Source organism: Oncorhynchus mykiss, chromosome 11, assembly GCF_057628025.1.
Source record: "Oncorhynchus mykiss isolate SJ-2025 chromosome 11, ASM5762802v1, whole genome shotgun sequence".
In the NCBI taxonomy this organism is placed as follows: domain Eukaryota; kingdom Metazoa; phylum Chordata; class Actinopteri; order Salmoniformes; family Salmonidae; genus Oncorhynchus; species Oncorhynchus mykiss.
This window is the reverse complement of record NC_143032.1, coordinates 64,732,232-64,757,196: the sequence shown is the minus strand read 5'-3', so window position 1 is coordinate 64,757,196 and position 24,965 is coordinate 64,732,232. Positions and strand designations below refer to the sequence as shown.

General features: G+C 42.6%; 2 protein-coding genes across 6 annotated transcripts in view; both read left to right on the top strand.

Moving 5' to 3' along the window:
• Positions 1-6,514, top strand: part of LOC110536207 (calsenilin) — a 44,769-nt gene extending 38,255 nt beyond the window's left edge. The window contains exon 7 of the mRNA XM_090190935.1: positions 4,101-6,514. Within this exon, the coding sequence (XP_090047061.1) occupies positions 4,101-4,148 (48 nt within the window). The 3' untranslated portion in view covers positions 4,149-6,514. The remainder of the gene's footprint in view (positions 1-4,100) is intronic.
• A 967-nt stretch (positions 6,515-7,481) lies between these two features.
• LOC110536206 (solute carrier family 23 member 2) overlaps positions 7,482-24,965 on the top strand; it is a 64,940-nt gene continuing 47,456 nt past the window's right edge. The window contains exon 1 of one of the 5 annotated variants that reach the window (XM_021621836.3): positions 7,482-7,990. The gene's annotated coding sequence lies outside the window, so the exon portion shown is untranslated. The remainder of the gene's footprint in view (positions 7,991-24,965) is intronic. The other 4 variants (XM_021621837.3, XM_090190930.1, XM_090190931.1 and 1 more) reach the window with 4 other exon arrangements.

Sequence of the window (24,965 nt, the reverse complement as noted above, 5' to 3'; positions counted from 1 at the left end):
CATGGAAGAGCAGATGGTGACCACAGCAACACTGCTACCAGACAAAGTAGCCGTATCCTGTATCCATTGAGACACCCACTATTACCCCACCATGAGTCTGTCCATTCTCACCCCGAAAGGAAGGTGTACAGTCAGGGTGGGGAAAGTACCCCAGCTGAAGGTGCCATTATTGATCGGGAGAGACTGTCCCCTATATAAGGAGCTTCAGCAGATGACGTTATGCACCGGACAAAGGGGATCAGGTCTCTCTATCACATGCCAACAGCCGGGCCACCGCAGGGGGGCAGGAAAGCAGAGAAAGAAAAAAACCAAGTCCAAGCCCGAGGTGGTAGCCCTACAAGGAAACGTAGCCTCGGCCTCGTCCTCTGGAGCAGAGGAAGAATACAGACCCAAGTCTCTGACAGCTATTCCAGGAAACCTCCGATGAAGACACCTGCGAAGGGTTATATACGACGGAGGAAGGAAGGAGCAACCAGAGGCTAAGGGCTATATTTGAAGCCCCATCAGAGGAGGGAACATGGAAGAGACTCCCCTCGGGCACCACTGACGGGGATGGGGAACAACCACCCCACCCCTCTACCGAGGTCTACCTGCCCCAAGAATTTTAGGGACAGTTCGGCACCTCTCAGCATAGAGACCCAGACCTACGGGATGTCATGAGGAAATGTTGACGGATCAGGTGAGCCCTCTCTTCCCTACTATGCAATCAGGCAGGGTCTCTTGCATTGGGTTGTGCAATGAAGGGGGGGAAAACAGAAATTACTAATGGTGCCTAGACCATACATGGATACTGTCCTACAGCTAGCCCATTCCCACGTCCTAGGAGGACACCTGGCACAGGGCAAAACGATCGACAGAATCATGCAGAGGTTCTATTGGCCCCGTGTCACCCTAGATGTGGCCAGGTATTGTAGGACGTGTGATCAATGTTAGCGTACGGCCATACGGCCACACCTGCACAGTCCTTTGATTCCTCTCCCCATTATAGAGACCCCCTTCGAATGCATAGCTATGGATCTCGTGGGTCCCCTCCCGAAATCCGCCAGAGGATACGAGTACATCCTGGTTGTCGTAGATTACGCTACTAAGTTCCCAGAGGCCATACCCCTTTGCAACATGTCATCAAAGGGAATCGCCAATAAATTGTTCATGCTGTTCTCCCAGGTGGGCCTTCCCAAGACGATCCTAACTGACCAGGGAACCCCATTCATGTCCCGATTGATGAAGGACTTGTGTCGGTTATACCAGGTTCAACAGATACGCACAAGCATGTTCCACCCGCAGACAGACAGTTTGTGCGAACGCCTGAACAAAACAATTAAAATCATGTTGAGAAGAGTGGTGTCCAGAGATGGGAATAACTGGGACATGCTTCTGCCCCACTTAATGTTTGCCCTGCGAGAAGTACCCCAGGCGTCCACTGGGTTCTCCCCATTCTAATTGCTCTACGGCCGACCATGTCGAGGCCATGTCGAGGGATCATCGACTTAGCCAAGGAGACCTGGGATGACCAACCATGCCCATTCAGGTCGACGATAGAACATGTTACTCTGATGAGGGACCGCCTGTCGGCAGTCTGGCCCATAGTAAATTAACATATGGAGAAGGCGCAACAGACTCAAGGCCGAGCCTACGATAAGTCAGCAACACCCAGGGAGTTCACCATGGGAGAGAAAGTGCTGATACTCGTGCCCATGGCCGAACACCGCTTGCTGGCGCAGTGGAGGGGGCCCTACGAGGTAACAGAAAGGGTCTCATCGGTCAATTACGTCATCAAGCAACCTGACAGGAGGAAGAAGGTCCAACTCTATCATATCAACCTGCTGAAGTACCATGGAAGAGAGGAGGGTGTGGCTTTGATGGACGTGGAGGACAAGGAAAATAGGAGGCCCTGCTACAGGTGCGCCATGGCCGAACTCGCCTGCCGGACCAAGACGGCGCGTCTGGCGCCCGGCCCTCCAGTCCGGTCCTGAGGGGGGAGGTATGTGGAAGGACCACCAGAGGGCAGGCTGGTCCCACGGATAGTAGCCCTGCCTGGCATGTGAGTCAAGGTGATCAGAGGCAATGAAGCACAGCTGACGGTACTAATGACCTATTCTCTTTCCCCTACAAGAGAGAGGAGGGAACCGGCAGTGAGGGGAGCTGGAGAAAGAAAAGTGTGTTTGCTTCTCCAAAGGAGAGGACATACCTTTCGGAAGGAAGAAGAAGAGGACAAATGACCTTTTGGGAATGGCCACCACGGATCCGGACCACCACCCGAAGAGGGTTATCCACGAACAGATCGTTAAGGCGGTGACACACCTGTGATTTATGTTATAGTGTAAAGATACTCACCTTGTGTTCCTTCTTCTTGTAAAGATGATTTGTGTTTTCCTTGGTTGATCATCTGATTGTGTTGGAGTGTTTGAGAAGAAAAAAATACCTCAATAGAGAACTTCGTTCAATTAAGAAAACCTGCTCCTGACTCTTTTATTCCACCTTTCCGCTTTGGAGCAACCTCAAAGTACTTGGTCTGCTCACATCTCTCTCTCTGGGAACCCAGAGGGGAATAAAATCAGATCTTATTTATATAGCACATCTCTTGCAGAGGATGCATTTCAAAGTGGAACATTTGGGGACGCACAATATTTGCAGCACACACTAAGTGGATTGCACCTATGTTGTTATCTAGCTCACATGTTTCAGCTAGTACATTACCAATGTCTTCATCATAATCAGTAGTGGTAAGAAAATATATGGCTAAACACTGGTCGCCTTTCCCTGTGAATAAATTAACACTCCCTTTATTTTCAATGCATTCTTCTGCAATAGGTGGGTAAATGCTTGTAAAAAATAAAACAGGTGTGTAAACTGTGTTTGTGGGTTTACCCTCTACTACACCACTGATTAGAACATCCCCTCCCTTATTTTTTATCAATCCTGGAAGGATCAGCTTAGCGTGAATCTTGATTCAGGAGTTAACAACACACAGCTGACAGGAACAACTCCTGGGTCACACATACTGGAAGCAATGACTTGACCCAGGAGTTTGACTGGAAGCAATGACTTGACCCAGGAGTTTGACTGGAAGCAATGACTTGACCCAGGAGTCGTCACTGTCAGTCGTGTGCTGTTTACTCCTGTTGGTAATGCCAAGCTACTCTTTCCTGGATATGTTTATTTTATTAAACCTTTAATTTGTAAGATGAGTGCCATGACCCCCAGGGGCAATATCTGTGATGTCACGATATCTAAATATTTTCAGGACACGTAAATCTCTCTCTGCAAAATTATGTGCTTTTATCACAAAATGAACAATCACTCTGGAAATTTCAGCTTAGCCACCCTATTATATGTGACGATATCCAAGGGATGCACCCAGGGGGGCTGTAGGTAGCCCAGCAGCCGAAAGGTTACCAGTTGGAGAATTGTTTTATGTTTTATTGTCACATACACCGGGAGCTGGAATAAGGGGGGAACTGATCTGGTAACTGTTCAGTTCCTGACAAGTCCCTTTCGTTGGGCCCTTGAGCAACATGCGCTCCATCCAGGGGTGCTGCCCTACGTGTGTTTGTGCTAACTGGGAGAGTTGTGTTGTAAGCGCAGAAGACACATTTCTGTTGTTCTCTGTAACATGGACAATAAAGTTGTATTATATGGCTCCTGGTCTGGAGCCAATGCCATGTTAGGCCTACAGTGTGTTCTCTATCAAGATAAGCCCAAAACATGTGCTCTTAGGTTAACACTTAGGGGGTTGGGTACTGTGGCTGTAAACATACACATTTGTGTTGTACAATGGATAAATGAGAAATATTTCAGTGTTACTGATAACTTTTAGTTATGTAATGAAAAGGAACTTTAATTTAGAAAATTCCTTATGAATGATATTGAATAATGTGTTATGAAGGTTATGAATCCTACTGCAATACTCATGAAGGTGTTATGATTGGTTTCATAAAGGTGTTGTGAATGTCTTATGAATAACCCCTCCAAGTAAAGTGTTATGTAGATGTCAGTGGGAGATTTGCTGAATGTTTTACTTAGACTAATAATCCAAGTGAACAAAAAAAACAGCCTCATGACTTTCGCTCAATGTTCTATCCTGTATGTTTCTGTTTCAGGATGAGAACATAATGAACTCCATGCAGCTTTTTGAGAATGTGCTCTAGACCCCAGCAGAACGTTCTACGCCATACCCCCAACATCCGATCCTGTACTTCTGTCTATACACCATTTCTGTCCAATCCCAAATCACACACACACACACACACACTACATCTAGTGCAGTATGTATAGGATTAGCTAATCCACAGATATGTACATGTGTAGAAACTAGTTTCTTTACTGCTGCACTAGTCTCAACCTGCCACTGCTTCTGGACTAAAGAGAACACTAGAGAAAGAGAAGAGAGCTAGTGGGACCTCTGCTACTTTAAAGATTCTCAGCCTCCCAGAAAAAAGAAAGAAGGACCAAACTGCTCAACACTGCTGATCCTATGAGCTTATAGTACTCTGCCTCCTCATTGGACCCAAAAGACAAATGACCAATCAAATGATGGAGAGTGTGAGAGTGGAAATAGAGGAGAAAAACCCATCACGATGTTGCTGGCCTCCAGATAAGGATGCTGTAGCTATAACACACAGTGTCTTGGCACTTACACATTCTGTACACACACACACTATCTGTCTGCACTTACACATGTGGTACACACACACTATCTGTCTGCACATAAACATACTACACACACACACAATCTCCCCACACTCACAAATGCTGTACAAAACACACACGCACACACACACCCTTCCCACCCAGCAGAGGCTTGCCAGGAAAGGATATCTGTGGACACACTGACACACTTCTCTGAAGAGTATTTGAGAGAGTTGATGTAGCGTACAGAAAGCTGGACTGATCCCGAGCAGGGGCACCGGCACCAAACACCACAGGGACACTAAAAAGAAAAGAACTGAAGCATGTTTGTCAGATGTGATGTGTGATTTGCTTGCACTAAGAATTGTTCATATTGTACAATATGCACCAGAAGAGAATGCTTTGATTGTAAATGTAGATAGTCCCTGTAGACCACTAAAAACAAACTCAGTGTGTATGTAGATATGTATAGACAGTAATATATAATAATAGCATCCTAAAGCCAGGTGTCAAGTACCTGTACTCCACTATGGCTTACAGGTGTTAAAGTTAAGGCCAGACAAAATCTGTGTGGATGTTTTCTTACCACTTACAAAACACTAATTCATATAATTGCAGCCTAACACGTTTAATATAAGAATTATTGGATCATTTGATCACTTGATCTTGTTTAATTCCAAGTCAGTTCTGGAGTGTAGAGGTACCCCTACGGTCGGTGGGTTCTATACCTACTGGTTGCGTCTGGTCATAGTTCTAAGTGACACATGGAGGTTCGCTGGTTCTGCTCTGTCACCAACGGACCTGCGAGTCAGAATAAGCTTTAGATGTACAGTATGTCAGTGCCACCTTATAATATGTGTAATAATAATGAGACAGATATACTAAGATGTATATGTGTTGTAAACTAAAGCCATCCTCAGAGGAATACAGAGTATACAGCTAGGGCTTGATCCCTCTTCTTAATCCCTCATCAGAGTTTTTGTTTTGTTAATGACCCAACTGGCACCCTAATTCCTTTCAAAAGCAGTGCACTATAAAGGGAATAGGGTGCCATGGCCCTGGTCAAATGTAGAGCACTATAAAGGGAATAGGGTGCCATTTGGGACCTCTACGATGTCATTATCTGAGGTATGAGCACTGGCCACTAGTGATGACATCACTATACTTACCTATCCTAAACCATGATAAGGTATGTGTTTGTTGTTGTTGTTGTACTACATATATATACAGTAGTGAATATGGGAACAGTGTTCCTGTGGCATAAAGTGTCATTACATTTTCTCATTGAAACCAGGGACAATTCTGAGACAGCAAAACTATACCACAACTATACCATAATCCTGATATGGTAATACCACCATTTGTACCTGTAACATGTTGACTGCTCAGACTGCAGAAAACACAGCCCCATACCCAGCCCAACCTCATACCCCCATACTTAAGCCCTAACTATAGCCCCTATCCCAAGGCCCTACACTGTACCCAGTGGACCTGTTCTAGGAAATCACATGTTGTCTCAGAAGTAGAGTGTTGTAACAGAGGTTTTCTCTGTCTCTCCCATAACAACATAACTCATGTGACCTAGCCTAGAACAGATTAGGTATGTCCGTGTGTGTGTGGCATGAATGAATGAAACAGACTAGAGACCAGACCATGGAACTAAAGCATACACAGACAGCATGGCCTGGCCTAGAGCGTTCTTTCTCTTTCTCTCTCACACACAGATAAAGTCATGCAGTAAAACTGAAGGAAACTGGTTATTGCCCCAGTCCACATTTCAACAGTAGGAGGATTGCACAGTATTACAGTGCTTCTGATGTCCATAATACAATCTGGAGACATAGTTTTTTAGTAGGCCTACATTAAAGCAGTATTGTGTTTCTCCCCCCTCTTGGTCCTGTTTTAGGTGACCTATTTGGCCAACCTGGAACCATGTTTAGACGTAACATAGTAAACTTAAATCTGCGACACTCCAGTTACTATGTTACATTTCGTATGGTATGTATTAATTTGTGGAATTCCATCATCCATTTCATGATATGATATGCTATTTGGGGTGGCAGGGTAGCCTAGTGGTTAGAGTGTTGAACTAGTAACTGGAAGGTTGCAAGTTCAAATCCCTGAGCTGACAAAGTACAAATCTCTCATTCTGCCCCTGAACAGGCAGTTAAACCACTGTTCCTAGGCTGTCATTGAAAATAACGATTTGTTTTTAACTGACTTGCCTAGTTAAATAAAGGTTTTAAAAAAAAAATATATATATATATATATGTTATGAATTGCAATCTGAAATGTATAGGCTACAAATTGCAAGACAGGTCACTCTGGAGTCAATGTTAACATAATGTGCAATTTATCCTATTAAACACCAAAAATGTGTTTCAAGTCTCGTCTTAGGCAGGTCTCATGCTAAAAAAGAAAGGAAATTCTTGCCTACTTCACCCACCAATATTTTCTTTTCTTTTGCAAAAAAACTGTGTAGTTCCAGTAGTTAGCGACACCACTACATGGTAAAAATATATTAACTAGTCAAAACACTACCAAGATTTTATTTTATTCAACTACCACCAAGCTACAGCTAAATGTAATTAAACTAGGCCTACTAGTTTTAGGCCTAGTTAACATGTAGTTAACTAATCCCAATCACTGCAATTTGGGCCGCATGTTCATGATTGTGGCGCATGCATCCTGACGCATGGTGATATTGCTATTTGGCATACTTGGGACGTCCCCAGCGAATAGGTAAATTAAGTAATGTTGCTGCGATATGCCTAGAAGACCACTAGATGGCACTATAGAACGTCGCAAATATACACAGACCAAGGGATAAAGAGGAAGACGCCATTTTTTTCATAACAATGATGAGTTTAGCGAAACGGAGAGTACCGAGAAAGCGAGAGAGAAGGGAGGAGAGAAAGGAAGGGAAGGAGGAGGAGAATGAGTAGACTAGGTTTATAGAATCAGCGTCCCCTATGAACACAACGAATGACAGTCCGGCTTGCATCACAGGTACGAACGCCTCCGATTGGTTGAAGCACAGTTCTGAAGGAGAAGACAGAGGAAGGACTTCAAGGGCCTGAGCATGCGCTATTGTGTCTCCAGTCAAGCCCGTACATATGTAAGACAAAATCCTTCTGTAGCTATAGACATTGCTGTCTGACATCCACTGTCGTGGTAGACTACAAGAATAGGTATTTTCTACTAAGAACTGGACCTACACACATCTAGAGCTCCTTTCGGTTTCATTTTAAGGTTCTTTTCGGGTTTAGCTTTGGCTGTAGCCTATCCAACCCTAACCTCACCGACACGGGGACTCTAACCCCGGGAATCGAGTCCTGTCGGTTCTCCTTCCCCAGGGCAGGTGAGTCTTTACCCGGGGAACCGGCTGTTTACTGTTCACTAGGTTATTAAACCGTATTTGCATCATTCTCGCGATTAGGTATAAGACGCGTTAGCTAGTGTGGCACATGATTTCCCAAACTCGGTCTTGCTCCCCCCCCTACACGTTTTTGGCATAGCATTACACAGCTGATTCAAATAACCAACTTATCAAGCGTTGATTATTTGAAACAGCTGTGTAGTACTAGGGCAAAACCCAAAATGTGCCCCAGGACCAAGTTTGGGAAACCCTGGCGTAGTATACAAAGGGAGACCATCCAAGAATGGACCAATAGCAAACGGGTAAGGATCATGTCTATAGCGATGCATGCGCCTAATCAGACGGCCTCATCATTTAATAAGAGATACGCAGTGGAAAAGTAGGACGCCTTGCTTTCTATTTATTAGCCTAGACTCTATTTGACCTAGATAGTTTGTCTATGTAGTGATATGTTGGCTACTTGTGACATTTGTTTTATTGATGTATTTTTGTTCTTGAGCTGTTAATGTCATGTTTTGTGTGGACCCCAGGAAGAGTAGCTGCAGCTTTCCCAACAGCTAATGGGGATCCTAATAAAATACCTATGACTTCTCTCCCTTTCCTTTATCTTATAACAAGTGTGTGAAGCAGTGGAGGCTCAACTGAATAAAACGCACTGTTTTGCAATGGTACACAGTGGCCTCAACAGCACCCTCTATGGGCAAAGGGGATACCTAGTCAGTTGCACAACTGAATGCATTCAACTGAAATGTGTCTTCCGCATTTAACCTAACACCTCTGAATCAGAGAAGTGCAGGGGGGCTACCTGCAGGGGGGTTAACTGCCTTGCTCAGGGGCAGAATTTTTCCTCCTTGCCAGCTCCGTGATTTGAATCAGCGCTCTTAACCGCTAGGCTACCTGCTGGAATGGGAGTGGTTCCCATACTGGGAAGGGAAACTTTTTAAGGAACTCAGTCCGGCTTTCAATTTACTCCTGAAAGTTGTAATAGTTGAATGTACAAGGTGCAATTTCGTTAATTGGGTAGTGCATCAGCAGTTTTCCTCTTGTCATGTCAGTCATTGCAGATCTTAGAGCTATTTGTAACTTGTCAGAAATCTCCAAGCCCATGTCAGCAAAAACAATTTGGCTAGGTTTTTTCGCCCATTGATTATGTTGTAATGTTTGGCATTCAAATATCACATGAACACACAAGATATGGCAACATTTGTAGAATAGCAGGACATTAGCTTTAAAATGGCATAACAAAAAGTGTTCATCCCATGCAGTGGTGATTTTTGCATGTAAATCTTGGTGGGGCAAACTGAATGTGTGTATGTGTATATATATAAAATTGATGCATGCAAGCAAAGCCACAAAACAATATATTAATTGCACTATAACGGCAACAAATGGTGCCCACAAACTGTTAAGGCCTACATGCGTTCCCAACAGCAGAGCTTTCTTTTCAGCACGGTGGAGTGAATCCTTACCACTGCTACACCTGGCAATCAGCGGAGCCTTGTCTGGCAGCGAAACAATTCATTCAGCCTCATTTACTGCCTTTAAAAAAAACATAGCTGATATGGCAGACTTGCTTAAACATATGTGGTTTCTACTGACAATTAAGATGTACAAACTATGGCATAAGGACGACAAGCGCATAAGAGGCCATCCGTAATTTGGATTAGACTAGTGCTGCACCGATATGACATTTTTGGCCGATATACAATATTTTCCTTGCCCAAAAAAACGATACCAATAACTGATATTTAAAATTTTAGCTGCCTATTAAGCATTCTAGTTCAGTTAAATAGTTAACACACACATGAACGCAGCAATCTAAGGCACTGCATCTGTGCCAGAGATGTCACTACAGTCCCTGGTTCGAATCCAGGCTGTATCACATCCGAACGTGATTGGTAGTCCCATAGGGCTGCGCACAATTGGTCCAGGGTAGGCAGTCATTGTAAATAAGAATTTGTAATTTACTGACTTGCCTAGTTAAATAAAGGTTACACACACACCACACTGACCAAAAAGTTATTTAGTCATTTACGTATGTCTCCATTACCAGTAAAACATAGTAAAAAAAAAAAAATTCACCAGGTAGCTAGTTGAGAACAAGTTCTCATTTACAACTGCGACCTGGCCAAGATAAAGCAAAGCACTGTGACACAAACAACAATACAGAGTTACACATGGAATAAACAAGCGTACAGTCAATAGCACAATAGAAAGAAAAAGTCTATATACAGTGTGTGCAAATGGCGTGAGGAGGTAGGCAATAAATAGGCCATAGTAGTGAAGTAATTACAATTTAGCAGATTAACACTGGAGTGTTAAATGAGCAGATCATAATGTGCAAGTAGAGATACTGGTGTGCAAAAGAAAGTAACTAAAAACAATATGGGGATGAGGTAGGTAGATTGGGTGGGCTATTTACAGATGGACTATGTACAGCTGCAGCGATCGTTTAGCTGCTCAGATAGCTGATGTTTAAAGTTAGTGAGGGAAATATAGATAGATATTATCCTGACCAACATGCCCTCCAAATACACCTCTGCTGTTTTCAATCAGGTTCTCAGCGATCATTGCCTGCATTCATTATGGGTCCGCGGTCAAACGACCACCCCTCATCACTGTCAAACCCTCCCTAAAACACTTCTGCAAACAGGCCTTTCTATATCGACCTGGCCCGGGTATCCTGGAAGGATATTAACCTCATCCCGTCAGTAGAGGATGCCTGGTTGTTATTTTAAAAGTAATTTCCTCACCATCTTAAATAAGCATGCCCCTTTCAAAAAATGTAGAACTAAGAACAGATATAGCCCTTGGTTCACTCCAGACCTGACTGCCCTCGACCAGCACAAAAACACCCTATGGCGTACTGCATTAGCATCGAATAGTCCCCGCAATATGCAACTTTTCAGGGAAGTCAGGAACCAATACACACAGTCAGTTAGGAAAGGAAAGGCTAGCTTTTTCAAACAGAAATTTGCATCCTGTAGCTCTAATTCAAAAAAGTTCTGGGACACTGTAAAGTCCATGGAGAATAAGAGCACCTCCTCCCAGCTGCCCACTGCACTGAGGCTAGGAAACACTGTCACCACTGATAAATCCACGATATTTGAACATTTCTATAAGCACTTCTCTACGGCTGGCCATGCTTTCCTCCTGGCTACCCCAACCCCGGCCACCAGCTCCGCCCCCCACGCAGCTACTTGCCCAAGCCTTTCCCCAGCTTCTCCTTCACCCAAATCCAGATAGCAGATGTTCTGAAAGAGCTGCAAGACCTGGACCCTTACAAATCAGCTGGGCTAAACAATTTGGACCCTCTCGTTCTTAAATTATCCGCCACCATTGTTGCAACCCCTATTACTTTCAATCTCTTTCATCTCCTCTGAAATTCCTAAAGATTGTAAAGCTGCCGCGGTCATCCCCCTCTTCAAAGGGGGTGATACTCTAGACCCAAACTGTTACAGACCTATATCCATACTGCCCTGCCTTTCCAAAGTCTTCGAAAGCCAAGTTAACAAACAGATCACTGACCATTTTGAATCCCACCGTACCTTCTCTGCTGTGAAATCCGGTTTCCAAGCTGGTCATGGGTGCACCTCAGCCACGCTCAAGGTACTAAACGATATCATAACCACCATTGATAAAAGACAGTACCGTGCAGCTGTCTTCATCGACCTGGCCAAGGCTTTCGACTCTGTCAATCACCGTATTCTTATCGGCAGACTCAACAGCCTTGGTTTCTCAAATGACTGCCTCACCTGGTTCACGTCCTACTTCTCTGATAGAGTTCCGTGTGTCAAACCGGAGGGACTGTTGTCCGTACATCTGGCAGTCTCTATGGGGGTGCCACAGGGTTCAATTCTTGGGCCGACACTTTTCTCTATCTCAATGTTTCTTTTGCTGCGGGTGATTCCTTGATCCACCTCTACGCAGACGACACTGTTCTGTATACATCTGGCCCTTCTTTGGACACTGTGTTAACAAACGTCCAAATGCGCTTCAATGCCGTACAACATTCCTTCCGTGGCCTCCAACTGCTCTTAAACGCTAGTAAAACTAACGGTTCTGACTTAGAATGTGTGGACTACCACAAATACCTAGGTGTCTGGTTAGACTCTAAATTTTCCTTCCTGACTCGTATATTAAGCATATCAAATCTTGAATCGGATTTCTATTTCGCAACAAAGCCTCCTTCACTCACGCTGCCAAACATACCCTCGTAAAACTGATTATCCTACCAATCCTCAACTTCTGTGATGTAATTTATAAAATAGCCTCCAACACTCTACTCAGCAAATTAGATGCAGTCTATCACTAACTTTAAGCATCAGCTATCTGAGCAGCTCACCGATCGCTGCAACTGTACACAGCCCATCTGTAAAAACCCATCCAACTACCTACCTCATCCCCATATTGTTATTTACTTTTTTTGCTCTTTTGCACACCAGTATTTCTACTTGCACATCTATCACTCCAGTGTTAATTTGCTAAATTGTAATTACTTTGCTACTATGGCCTATTTATTGCCTTACCTCCTTACTCCATTTGCACACACTGTATATAGATTTTCTATTGATATTGACTGTACTTTTGTTTATCCCTTGTGCAACTGTTGTTGTTTTTTTTGTCGCACTGCTTTGCTTTATCTTGGCCAGGTCGCAGTTGTAAATGAGAACGTGTTCTCAACTGGCCTACCTGGTTAAATAAAAAAATAATATTCGCGTAAACTCTTCAGTTGTGTTCTGTGAGTGTCACCAAGTAGACTGATTTCGTTGCTTCACATTCTAACCTTGTTTAACATTTTATGTAGTCTAAATATGGCATGATTCCACCAATTTTAACCTTCTGCATCATTTTCAGAGGTACTTTTATTTTGAAGGCAAACCACAAATTCCACTTGTGCCTAATCCTTATTGTGGCTAGCGTCACAACACATAACCCGGTCTGGTCGAGCCTCACTAGCCAGATTAAGCTAGCTGGCTGCTTATAACGTTAGCTTTGGGCAACAGGGTTAAGTAGCTGGCTAGCTATTTATTTTCATGAACTGAAGTTCAATTTCAATAGGCGAACACCTAGCTAATACTTACTCACAAGGATTTCTAAATCATTGCTGAGAATAATGAAAATGACTGCAGTTTCTACTGGTCATTGTTTTCAGGCTGGTTGTATTGGTGCTAGCTAGGTACCAAGCTAAAGCTAGTTAGTTACCCCAGAAGTTGCGGTCAAACAAATAATGCTTTATTACCAACTCGGTATTGTAAACACATCATTCGTGGCCGGTGTTTGCTACTGATTGGCTTGGCTTGCACGTGCAAATTCAGAACACACAACATGCTATAATAGAACTGTGTTATTTGACGTGTCAAATTAAAAGCTAAAATAACGAGTCAGTGTTATTTGCCGTATCTTTTTTGACACGCAAAGACCCAAACGGCTTTCCATAGTATGTCCTGAAGCTAATAGCAGTGACGCTGTTACTGTGTAACTCCGGTAGGGCAACATCTGAAAAATATCGCACTTAATAGTGTGTACCAGTGCTCGACCAGTCGCGAAAGCCAGCATCACCCACGACAGAGAACGGTTGATTATCAAGGGCAATGAATTCCATTATGTTGCCGTTAATGGATTTCGCCTTGCTGAAATGTTCTTACTTTTTCAAATGACTGTTTGACTTGTTGACTGCTCGATCCACACAGCAGACATTGTGGGCTAGGTTAGGAATGCTGTGTAGCACGTGTAGCGCAACATTTTATGTGGCGTCATTACATCATGTACCTACGCCATATAGGTATGCACATCAGCTTTGACATCAGTTTTGCACATCGGCGTTAATCTAGACTTTGGTCTGATGTTGGCATTTTTTTAGCTAATATCGTTCGATTCCGATATTTTCACCTATTTATTTTTTATTATATTGTGCATCCCTAATTAGGACATTAATGAGCGAGCTAGGACGGATGTAGTCAACTATTTGTTCAGCACTTTTGAAATGTACAGCGACAGCATTCAGAACATGGGGTTAGTATTCTCCCTGTACATCAAGTCAGAACCGTAGGATAAATAAAGGGGCCATATAAGCAGACAATGAAAGCTCTTACAATATTTGATGACTACATTTCTCTAAAAGAGAGCTATAGGCTACATGTGCACCAACAAGTCAGAACAGTAGGCTAAATAATTAGGTAGAAGGGGACCAAATTATTAAGGTGAGGCATATGGGCTACTAATACTTTCTTAGCTACAGTATACATATCTCCTTGGCATATTACATAATTTATGCAGCAGCATGCAAAACTTTTTTGGACACATCTTCTTGTGCCGTGCTCACTTGAACAGGATGGCGGCGCGGCGGTCCTTCTTGTGAGCTCTAGAAAGAGGCCCGAAATCCTGGCAGATGACCGCTAAAAATTATTTCCATATTTTCCCAGTAAGAGCTAGTTTTATCTGCTTTCCCAGTTGTCTTGAACTCACTGAAGTCTGAGATTTCACAGTTTCCAGTTTTGAATGCATCAGAAGTCATGCTGGATTGACAGCATGGCCAATGTATTCAAACTTTTCTGTTCCACTTTCATGATATCCAATTGACAGTTACAATCTTGTCTCATTGCTGCAACTCCCCTATGGACTCTGTAAAGGTCGGGAGCCAAGCCGCACCAACGTGTCGGAGGAAACGCTGACGACCGAAGTCCGCTTACATGCGCCCGGCCCGCCACAAGGAGTCGCTAGAGCATGATGAGACGAGGACATCCCGGCCGGCCAAACCCTCCCCTAACCCGGACCACGCTGGGCCAATTGTGGCCCTACCTCATGGGTCTCCCGGTCACAGCCGGCTGTGACACAGCCTGTGATCGAACCCGGGGCTGCAGTGGTGCCTTAGCACTTAATGTTGAATTTGCAATTTCCATCTTGTGTAATGTTTATGGCTGATGAGCACCGATACGTTTTATCTTCAAATAACAAGGATGGAAAAGGATTTGACAGATTTCCGACTTAATGCGTGATGATGACTGCTTGTCTAGTTTGCTAGCTAAGATTTTGAAAGTAAGATGTTGACATGATCAGTCCAATCAAAGCTACGATAGATATAACTTGATTTGATGTCATTTTATCTGTGGCCATGACCTTGAGCCTTCTTGGATAGGCACCTCTAATGTAAGTCTATGGCAGCTTGAATTTTCGAGCGCTACCCATAGATTTTGCGGTGACTTAGTGTCCCCATGAGTGACAGAACATTGAGCCAATCACAGTGCAACTAGAGAACATTACCGACCCCTACGCTTTGTATTTTCCACTGGCTGCCCCACCACCACAGAAACCACTGAGCTAGGCTGAAACACCTGCACTTTTCTTGCCTTACTCAAGAAAGCAGAAAAGAGACCATGTTTGTATGCGGATTTATTAACTCAAAGACTCAAAGAAACATTTTTTTTATATTGTTTGCAAACTGATTTGTGACACGTATTAAGGCCAAAATAAAACTGTCCTGAATGATGCACTGCCACTGATCCCATGGCAAAATGTAGAGATTTGCAGGAAATAAGCTTTAAACCTGCAAAATCCTCTCAAAACCCAACAAAAGGGTTAAGAACAGTTTGTTAAGAACAGTTTGTTAAGAACAGTTTGTCAAGAACAGTTTGTCACGAACAGTGCTTGTGCCCATAGAAGTTAACGTGGCATGAGCAGGGTGTTCCCCAATATTAGAAGGGTGGCCTGAGTGAAAGTTTGGGAACCCCTGCTTTAGGGTAGCACCGTGGTGTAACCGGAGGACGGGTATTTTCCATCCTCTGGGTAAATTGACTTCAATACAAAACCTAGGAGGTCCATGGTGGTTCTCGCCCCCTTCCATAGACTTACACAGTAATTATGACGACTTCCAGAGGACGTCCTCCAACCTATCAGATCTAGAATCAGTCACTGGTTGTATTTGATTAACACTTTATTAAAAAGTATGGATTTCAGGGTTTGACCTTAACACTTGTCCTCTTGTCTGGGATAAGTACAAAAATAAATAATTATTATAATTTTTTTAATTAAATAGCCGGACAGGAATAATCTAGATCTAAATCGTCCGAATGGACAAGTAAAGAAAGTCACACATCATTAAACAATTATTCAGATCAGAATTGGATAATATTAAAATCTATTAATGTAAAACAAAAAAGCCTACATGTCAAAGTGTTGGCTAGTTATGTCCAAACCAATGCTGAGCGACTAAATTACATAACTACAGGCTAAACGCCAGTCATGTTTGACAAATGTAATGAAGGATAGTTAACATTAACATCTAAATGCTTGATTTTTGTCAACATAGAGGTCGACTCGAGGCACGGTTCATTCAGATCAAATTTACACAAGAAGAACAGAAAGTGTAGGACCATGTCTGTTGCGCACCGCACATCACACACCTTCAGTCTGAGCAGAGGCAGTCAGCATATATATTTTTATGACTGGATGCCCCCTTTATTATCAGCCCAGGAGGGAATTATTTTATAAAAGCATATAAAGTATTTATTTGGTTGTAATTGTAATGTTGGAGTATTTTATTGGCCACCAAGGCTGCGTTTACACAGGCAGCTGAATTCTAATATTTATTTCACTAATTGGTCTTTTGACCAATCAGATGTGAAAAGATCTGATGTGATTGTACAAAATACCAATTATTGGAATTTTTTTGGGGAATTTGGCTGCCTGTGTAAACCAAGGGTGGCCAGTCACCAAGGGTGGCCAGTCACCAAGGGTGGCCAGTCACCAAGGGTGGCCAGTCACCAAGGGTGGCCAGTCACCAAGGGTGGCTACCCAGACTCCAATTGACTTGGCTTTTGGACAAGTAAAGTAAAATATCTGTCTTACTTGGCTAAAAAAAAGTTAATGTCAAGCCCTGGATTTCATCAAACAAAGGCATGCAACAACAGAGGTTACATGGTAAGGGTTTAAGACATTTTATTTGTTTGTATCGACACAGTGACTTGAAGGAATTTGAGGTTCTTTAAAAATAACTCTAGTCTGCGCTCAACTCCATTGAAGAGTTAAGTTACTTGACTATAAGCAGGTAGGACTATTAATCTATCCATCAGTCACGATATAGGGATTGCATCTGATCTTAAGGACCAGCTTTATTACTCCCTGTATGGTTGTCCTGGAAACAGAGCTTGGAGGAGCAGGTTTGTATGTGTGCATGCGTCTGTGAGCCCACAAGAGGAAGGAATATTTTTGGGGTCCTCAGCAGTAATGTTCATAGCCTATAATCTCTGGTGCGTTCTACACAATGACAGGATGCAGCCTAGCCTATGTGATTTATCTAGCCTTCATTACATTCATAATTCACACTCTGGTTGTTGTTTTTTTTTTACAGAGAAGCGTGAATGTCAGCGATCATGTACCAAGTTGTGTTTTGTGAGTTATCTACAGTGCATTGGGAAAGTATTCAGACCCCTTCCCTTTTTCCACATTTTTTTTGGTGACAGCCTTATTCTAAAGTGGATTAAATGAATTTTGTCCTCATCAACCTACACACAATACCTCATAATGATAAAGCAAAAACAGGTTTTTAGAAATCTATGCAAATGTTTAAAAGAAGGATTCGGACCCTTTGCTATGAGACTCGAAATTGAGCTCAGGTGCATCCTGTTTCCATTGATCATCCTTGAGATGTTTCTACAACTTGTTTGGAGTCCACCTGTGGTAAATTCAATTGATTGGACATGATTTGGAAAGGCACACACCTGTCTATACCAGAGGTCGACCGATTAATCGGCATGGCCGATTTAATTAGGGCCAAGTTTCAAGTTTTCATAATCGGTAATCGGCCTTTTTAAATGCCGATTATGGCCGATTACATTGCATTGCAATCCACGAGGAAACCGGCTCACCACCTGTTACACGAGTGCAGCGTCAAAAGGAGTTTGGGCCGCCTGGCTCGTAGCGAACTGTGTTTCTTCCTAACAAAGACCGTAATTAATTTGCCAGAATTTTACAGAATTATGACATAACATTGAAGGTTGTGTAATGTAACCGCAAGATTTCAACTTAGGTTTGCCACCCATTCGACAAAATACTGTATGGTTCCGTATTTCACTGAAAGAATAAACGTTTGGTTTTCGAAATTATAGTTTCCGGATTTTACCATATTAATGACCTATGGCTTGTATTTCTGTGTGTTTATTATAATTAAGTCTATAATTTGATAGAGCAGTCTGACTGAGTGGTGGTAGGCAGCAGCAGGCTCGTAAGCATTCATTCAAACAGCACTTTACTGTATTTGCGAGCAGCTCTTAGCAATGCTTGACGCACAGCTCTGTTTATGACTTCAAGCCTATCAACTCCCGAGAGCACTTTTACTTTCTTCTCCAACACTTTGTTTTTGCATTATTTAAACCAAATTGAACATGTTTATTTGAGACTAAATAGATTTTATGTATTACATTAAGTTAAAATAAAAGGGTTAATTGTTCATTCAGTATTGTTGTAAATGTCGTTATTACAAAAAATATATATATACATACATTTTCACAGCACTGATTTCTGTATATATGTATTTGCCCCCTTCCTGATTTCTTATTTTTTTGCACATTTGTCACATCTAAATGTTCAGATCATCAAACAAATGTAAATATTACACAAAGAAACTGTATTTTGTGTTTACTTAGGTTAAGTGATTTTATTTATTAAGGGAAAAAAGCTCTCCGAACCTTCATGGCCCTATGTGAAAAAGTAATTGCCCCCTAAACCTAATAACTGGTTGTGCCAGCCTCGGCAGCAACAACTGCAATCAAGCGTTTGCGATAACTGGCAATGAGTCTTTCACATCGCTGTGGAGGAATTTTGGCCCACTCTTTGCAGAATTGTTTTAATTCAGCCACATTGGAGGGTTTTCGAGCATGAACCACCTTTAAGGTCACGCCACAGCATCTCAATCAGATTCAAGTCCAGACTTTGACTAGGCCTCTCAAACTTTTTTTTTTTTTTGCCATTCAGAGGTGGACTTGCTGGTGTGTTATGCATCATTGTCCTGCTGCAGAACCCAAGTGCGCTTCAGCTTGAGGTCACAAACTGATGGCCAGACATTCTCCTTCGGGATTTTTTTGGTAGAGAACAGAATTCATGGTTCCATCAATCACAGCAAGTTGTCCAGGTCCTGAAGCAGCAAAGCAGCCCCAGACCATCACACTACCATCACCATATTTGACTGTTGGTATGATGATCTTTTTTGAAATGCTGTGTTACTTTTACGCCAGATGTAACGGGATGCACACCTTCCAAAAAGTTCAACTTTTTTCTCGTCAATCCACAGAATATTTTCCCAAAACTATTGGGGATCATCAAGATGTTTTTTGCCAAAAGTGAGACGAGCCTTTGTTATTTTTAGTCAACAGTGATTTTTTTTGCCTTGACACTCTGCCATGGATGCCATTTTTGGACAGTCTCTTTCTTATGGTTTAGTCATGAACACTGACCTTAAGTGAGGCCTGCAGTTCTTTAGATGTTGTTGTGGATTCTTTTCTGGCCTCTTGGATGAGTCGTCCCTGCGCTCTTGGGTAATTTTGGTAGGCCGGCCACTCCTGGGAAGGTTCACCACTGTTTCAAATGTTCTCCATTTGTGGATAATGGCTCTCACCGTGGTTCGCTGGAGTCCCAAAGCTTTAGAAATGGCTTTGGAACCCTTTCCAGACCGATAATGTCAATTACTTTGTTTCTCATCTGTTCCTGAATTTCTTTGGATCGTGGCATGATGTCTTGCTTTTTGAGATTTGTTTTTGGCCTACTTCACTTTGTCAGACAAGTTCTATTTAAGTGGTTTCTTGATTCAACAGGTCTGGTAGTAATCAGGCCTGGGTGTGGCTAGTGAAACTGAACTCAGCTTTCCAAAAAATTTGATTAACCACAGTAAATTCATGATTTAACAAGGGGGGGCAATTACTTTGTCACATAGGCCATGAATGTTCGGATAGCTTTTTTCCCTTAATAAATCAAATAAAAATAACTTAACTGCATTTTGTGTTTACTTGGGTTATCTTTGTGTAATATTAACATTTGTTTGATCTGAAACATTTAAGTGTGACAAATGTGCAAAAAATAAGAAATCAGTACTTTTTCACAGCACTGTATATATATAAAAATCGGCCGATTTTTGAATTGGTATAGGCTTTTTTTTGGTACTCCAATAATCGGTCGACCTTAAGTCTATACAAGGTCCCACAGTTGACAGTGCATGTCATAGCGAAAACCAAGCCACGAGGTCGACGGAATTGTCTTCATAGCTCCGAGACAGGATTGTGCAGCATTGAAGGTCACCAAGAACACTGATCTCCATCATTCTTAAATGGAATAAGTTTGGAATCCCCAAGACTCTTCCTAGAGCTGGCCGCCCGGCCAAACTGAGCAAGGGGAGAAGGGAGGTGACCAGAAATCCGATGGTCACTCTGACCAAGTTCCAGAATTCCTCTGTGGAGATTTGAGAAACTTCCAGAAGGACAACCATCTCTGTAGCACTCTACCAATCAGGCCTTTATCATAGAGTGGCCAGATGGAAGCCACTCCTCAGTAAAAGGCACATGGCAGCCCGTTTGGAGTTTGCCAAAAGGCACCTAAAGGACTCTCAGACCATGAGAAACAAGATTCTCTGGTCTGATGAAACCAAGATTGACTCTTTGGCCTGAATGCCAAGCGTCACATATGGAGGAAACCTGACACCATCCCTACGGTGAAGAATGGTGGTAGCAGCATCATGCTGTGGATGTTTTTCAGCTGCAGGGACTGGGAGACTAGTCAGGATTGAGGGAAAGATGAATGGAGTAAAGTACAGAGATCATTGACGACCTGCTCAGAGCACTCCGGACCTCAGACTGGGGCAACGGTTCACCTTCCAACAGGACAACAACCCTAAGCACACAGCCAAGACAATGAAGGAGTGACTTCGGGACAAGTCTCTGAATGGCCCAGCAAGAGCCCGGTCTTGAACCCAATTGAACATCTCTTGAGAGACCTGAAAATAGCTGTGCAGCGATGCTCCCCATCCAACCTGACAGAGCTTGCGAGGATCTGCAAAGAAGAATGGGAGAAACTCTCCAACTACAGGTGTGCCAAGCTTGTAGTGTCATGCCCGAGAAGACTTGAGGCTGTACTCGCTGCCGAAGGTGCTTCAACAAAGTACTGAGTAAAGGGTCTGAATGCTTATATAAATGTGATGTGTCTGTTTTTTATTTTTAATACATTTGAAAACATTTCTAAAAACCTGTTTTTGCTTCGTCGTTATGGGGTGTAGATTAAGGGGGAAAACAATTTTAATCCATTGTAGAAAAAGGCTGAAACATAAAATGTGGAAAAAGTCAAGGGGTCTGAATACTTTCCGAATGCACTGTAAATCATATTTTTGAACAAAATTGATAACATAATAACTTAATTTTGCCACACAATCTGTTTCATAGGGACTAGGCCAGTGTTCCCTAACTGGTGGCCCGCAGGGGGGATTTTATTATATATAGTGTGTATTTTTTATTTTTTGGACATGAAAGACTGTAAAAACACGAGCAAATCATGATTTTAATTTTAGAAACATTTTCCAAAGTTGTCCCATGTATAATAGAGATTTGTGATCATATACAAATGTAAGCAAGGGTTGAAAAGATGATTTTAGTCAGATATTATGTCTTGCTGTCAATTTGCAGTCCACAAACTATTTGTAATTATGTTCCAACCCCCTGACCAGCTGCTCAAGAAACAATTGGCCCACGGTTGAATCTAGTTTATGGTCCCTGGATTAGGCTATTCAATTGAGCCTACTGTTTTTAAATAATATTACTATGTTGAGTGTGAGCGCTGGGGCACCCGGGGGGTCTCCGACTCGGATTGTGGTGTGTTTGACCACCATAGGTAGCATGTGACTGAGATTACCCTGCTGTGCAAGGTCACATCTTGTCTGTGTGTACCTCCCGAGAGATCATTTTGTGGGTGCTAAGTGTGTAATGAAGGTGTTTCTTGCATATCCCAACTTCCCCTGAGACACCCGCAGGGAGTGGGGTCACCATTGTACAGTGCACCTGGAGCAATTAGGGTTAAGTGTCTTGCTCAAGGGCACAGTGACAAAAAAATCTTCACCTTTTCGGTTACGGTATTTGAACCAGTGGCCGTTCTAACCTCAAGGCTACCTCCTGCCACCCACTTCTGTGGCTCAAAGTGCGATCACAGAAAAGCCATAATAAGCTTACGTGCATGTTTTGTTTATCTCTGACATTGTATTTTTATGGTGAGTGCAAGATCTTATTGAACTCTACAATTTTTCTGAATGACATTCCAGCGTGGGGTGCAGGTACGTAAGTAAGCAGGCTTCAATGTGTTCAGATCTTCAGCATCCTTTGAAACCGAATACAACTTTAGAAATGAATGAACCAGATGTTTCAGCTGAATATATTTTGAATCTCTAGGCCTATTGCCAAAATTTCTAATGTTAGCAACAACTAATTGGAATTGGTAAGAAAATTGTGTAATGTACACATGCACTATGAAGAAAATTGTGTACTGGACATGGTAACATGGACTTTTTCGTGTGCCTGTCACAAATTTCGAATAAGTCCTTTATCTATTTCACAATAAACTGATAGTGTGTTGCGTGAACAGCAGGATATCTGACAAATTGGGCCTTTTTTTTGCCAGAATGACACTGTCAAGGATTTAGCCTGTAATCAGATCAAGTTTTATTGGTCACATACACATGGTTAGCAGATACTGTTGCGAAATGCTTCTGCTTTTAGATCCGACAGTGCAGCAGTATCTATCTAAAAATTCCCCAACACAACCTAATATCTAACAAATTCCACAGCAAAAACTTAATACACACAATCTAGTAAAGGAATGGGATGAGAATATATAAGAATAAAATGATGGGTGAGCAGTGACAGAGCGGCTAAGATGCCGCTCTAAGATTGACGGATACAGTGTATATACAGTGCCTTGCGAAAGTATTCGGCCCCCTTGAACTTTGCGACCTTTTGCCACATTTCAGGCTTCAAACATAAAGATATAAAACTGTATTTTTTTGTGAAGAATCAACAACAAGTGGGACACAATCATGAAGTGGAACGACATTTATTGGATATTTCAAACTTTTTTAACAAATCAAAAACTGAAAAATTGGGCGTGCAAAATTATTCAGCCTCTTTACTTTCAGTGCAGCAAACTCTCTCCAGAAGTTCAGTGAGGATCTCTGAATGATCCAATGTTGACCTAAATGACTAATGATGATAAATACAATCCACCTGTGTGTAATCAAGTCTCCTCATAAATGCACCTGCACTGTGATAGTCTCAGAGGTCCGTTAAAAGCGCAGAGAGCATCATGAAGAACAAGGAACACACCAGGCAGGTCCGAGATACTGTTGTGAAGAAGTTTAAAGCCGGATTTGGATACAAAAAGATTTCCCAAGCTTTAAACATCCCAAGGAGCACTGTGCAAGGGATAATATTGAAATGGAAGGAGTATCAGACCACTGCAAATCTACCAAGACCTGGCCGTCCCTCTAAACTTTCAGCCCATACAAGGAGAAGACTGATCAGAGATGCAGCCAAGAGGCCCATGATCACTCTGGATGAACTGCAGAGATCTACAGCTGAGGTGGGAGACTCTGTCCATAGGACAACAATCAGTCGTATATTGCACAAATCTGGCCTTTATGGAAGAGTGGCAAGAAGAAAGCCATTTCTTAAAGATATCCATAAAAAGTGTCGTTTAAAGTTTGCCACAAGCCACCTGGGAGACACACCAAACATGTGAAAGAAGGTGCTCTGGTCAGATGAAACCAAAATTGAACTTTTTGGCAACAATGCAAAACGTTATGTTTGGCGTAAAAGCAACACAGCTCATCACACTGAACACACCATCCCCACTGTCAAACATGGTGGTGGCAGCATCATGGTTTGGGCCTGCTTTTCTTCAGCAGGGACAGGGAAGATGGTTAAAATTGATGGGAAGATGGATGGAGCCAAATACAGGACCATTCTGCAAGAAAACCTGACGGAGTCTGCAAAAGACCTGAGACTGGGATGGAGATTTGTCTTCCAACAAGACAATGATCCAAAACATAAAGCTAAATCTACAATGGAATGGTTCAAAAATAAGCATATCCAGGTGTTAGAATGGCCAAGTCAAAGTCCAGACCTGAATCCAATCGAGAATCTGTGGAAAGAACTGAAAACTGCTGTTCACAAATGCATCTCCATCCAACCTCACTGAGCTCGAGCTGTTTTGCAAGGAGGAATGGGAAAAAAATTCAGTCTCTCGATGTGCAAAACTGATAGAGACATACCCCAAGCGACTTACAGCTGTAATCGCAGCAAAAGGTGGCGCTACAAAGTATTAACTTAAGGGGGCTGAATAATTTTGCACGCCCAATTTTTCAGTTTTTGATTTGTTAAAAAAGTTTGAAATATCCAATAAATGTCGTTCCACTTCATGATTGTGTCCCACTTGTTGTTGATTCTTCACAAAAAAATACAGTTTTATATCTTTAAGTTTGAAGCCTGAAATGTGGCAAAAGGTCACAAAGTTCAAGGGGGCCGAATACTTTCGCAAGGCACTGTACATGAGATGAATAATGCAACATATGTAAACATTCTTAAAGTGGCATTATTAAAGTGACTAGTTTTCCATTTATTAAAGTGGCCAATGATATCAAGTCTGTAGGTAGAAGCCGTTTTTCAATCCTGCCTATCTCTCTGTCCCAGCTTTGATGCACCTGTACTGACACAGCCTTCTGGATGGAAGATGGGTGAACAGGTAGTGGATCGGGTGGTTATTGTCCTTGATCTTTTTTGCCTTCCTGTGACATCTGGTGTTGTAGGTGTCCTGGAGGGCAGGTAGTTTTCCCCCGGTGATGTTGTGCAGACCGCACCACCCTCTGGAGAGCCCTGCAGTTGTGGGCGGTGCAGTTGCCATACCAGGTGGTGATGCAGCCAGACAGGATGCTCTC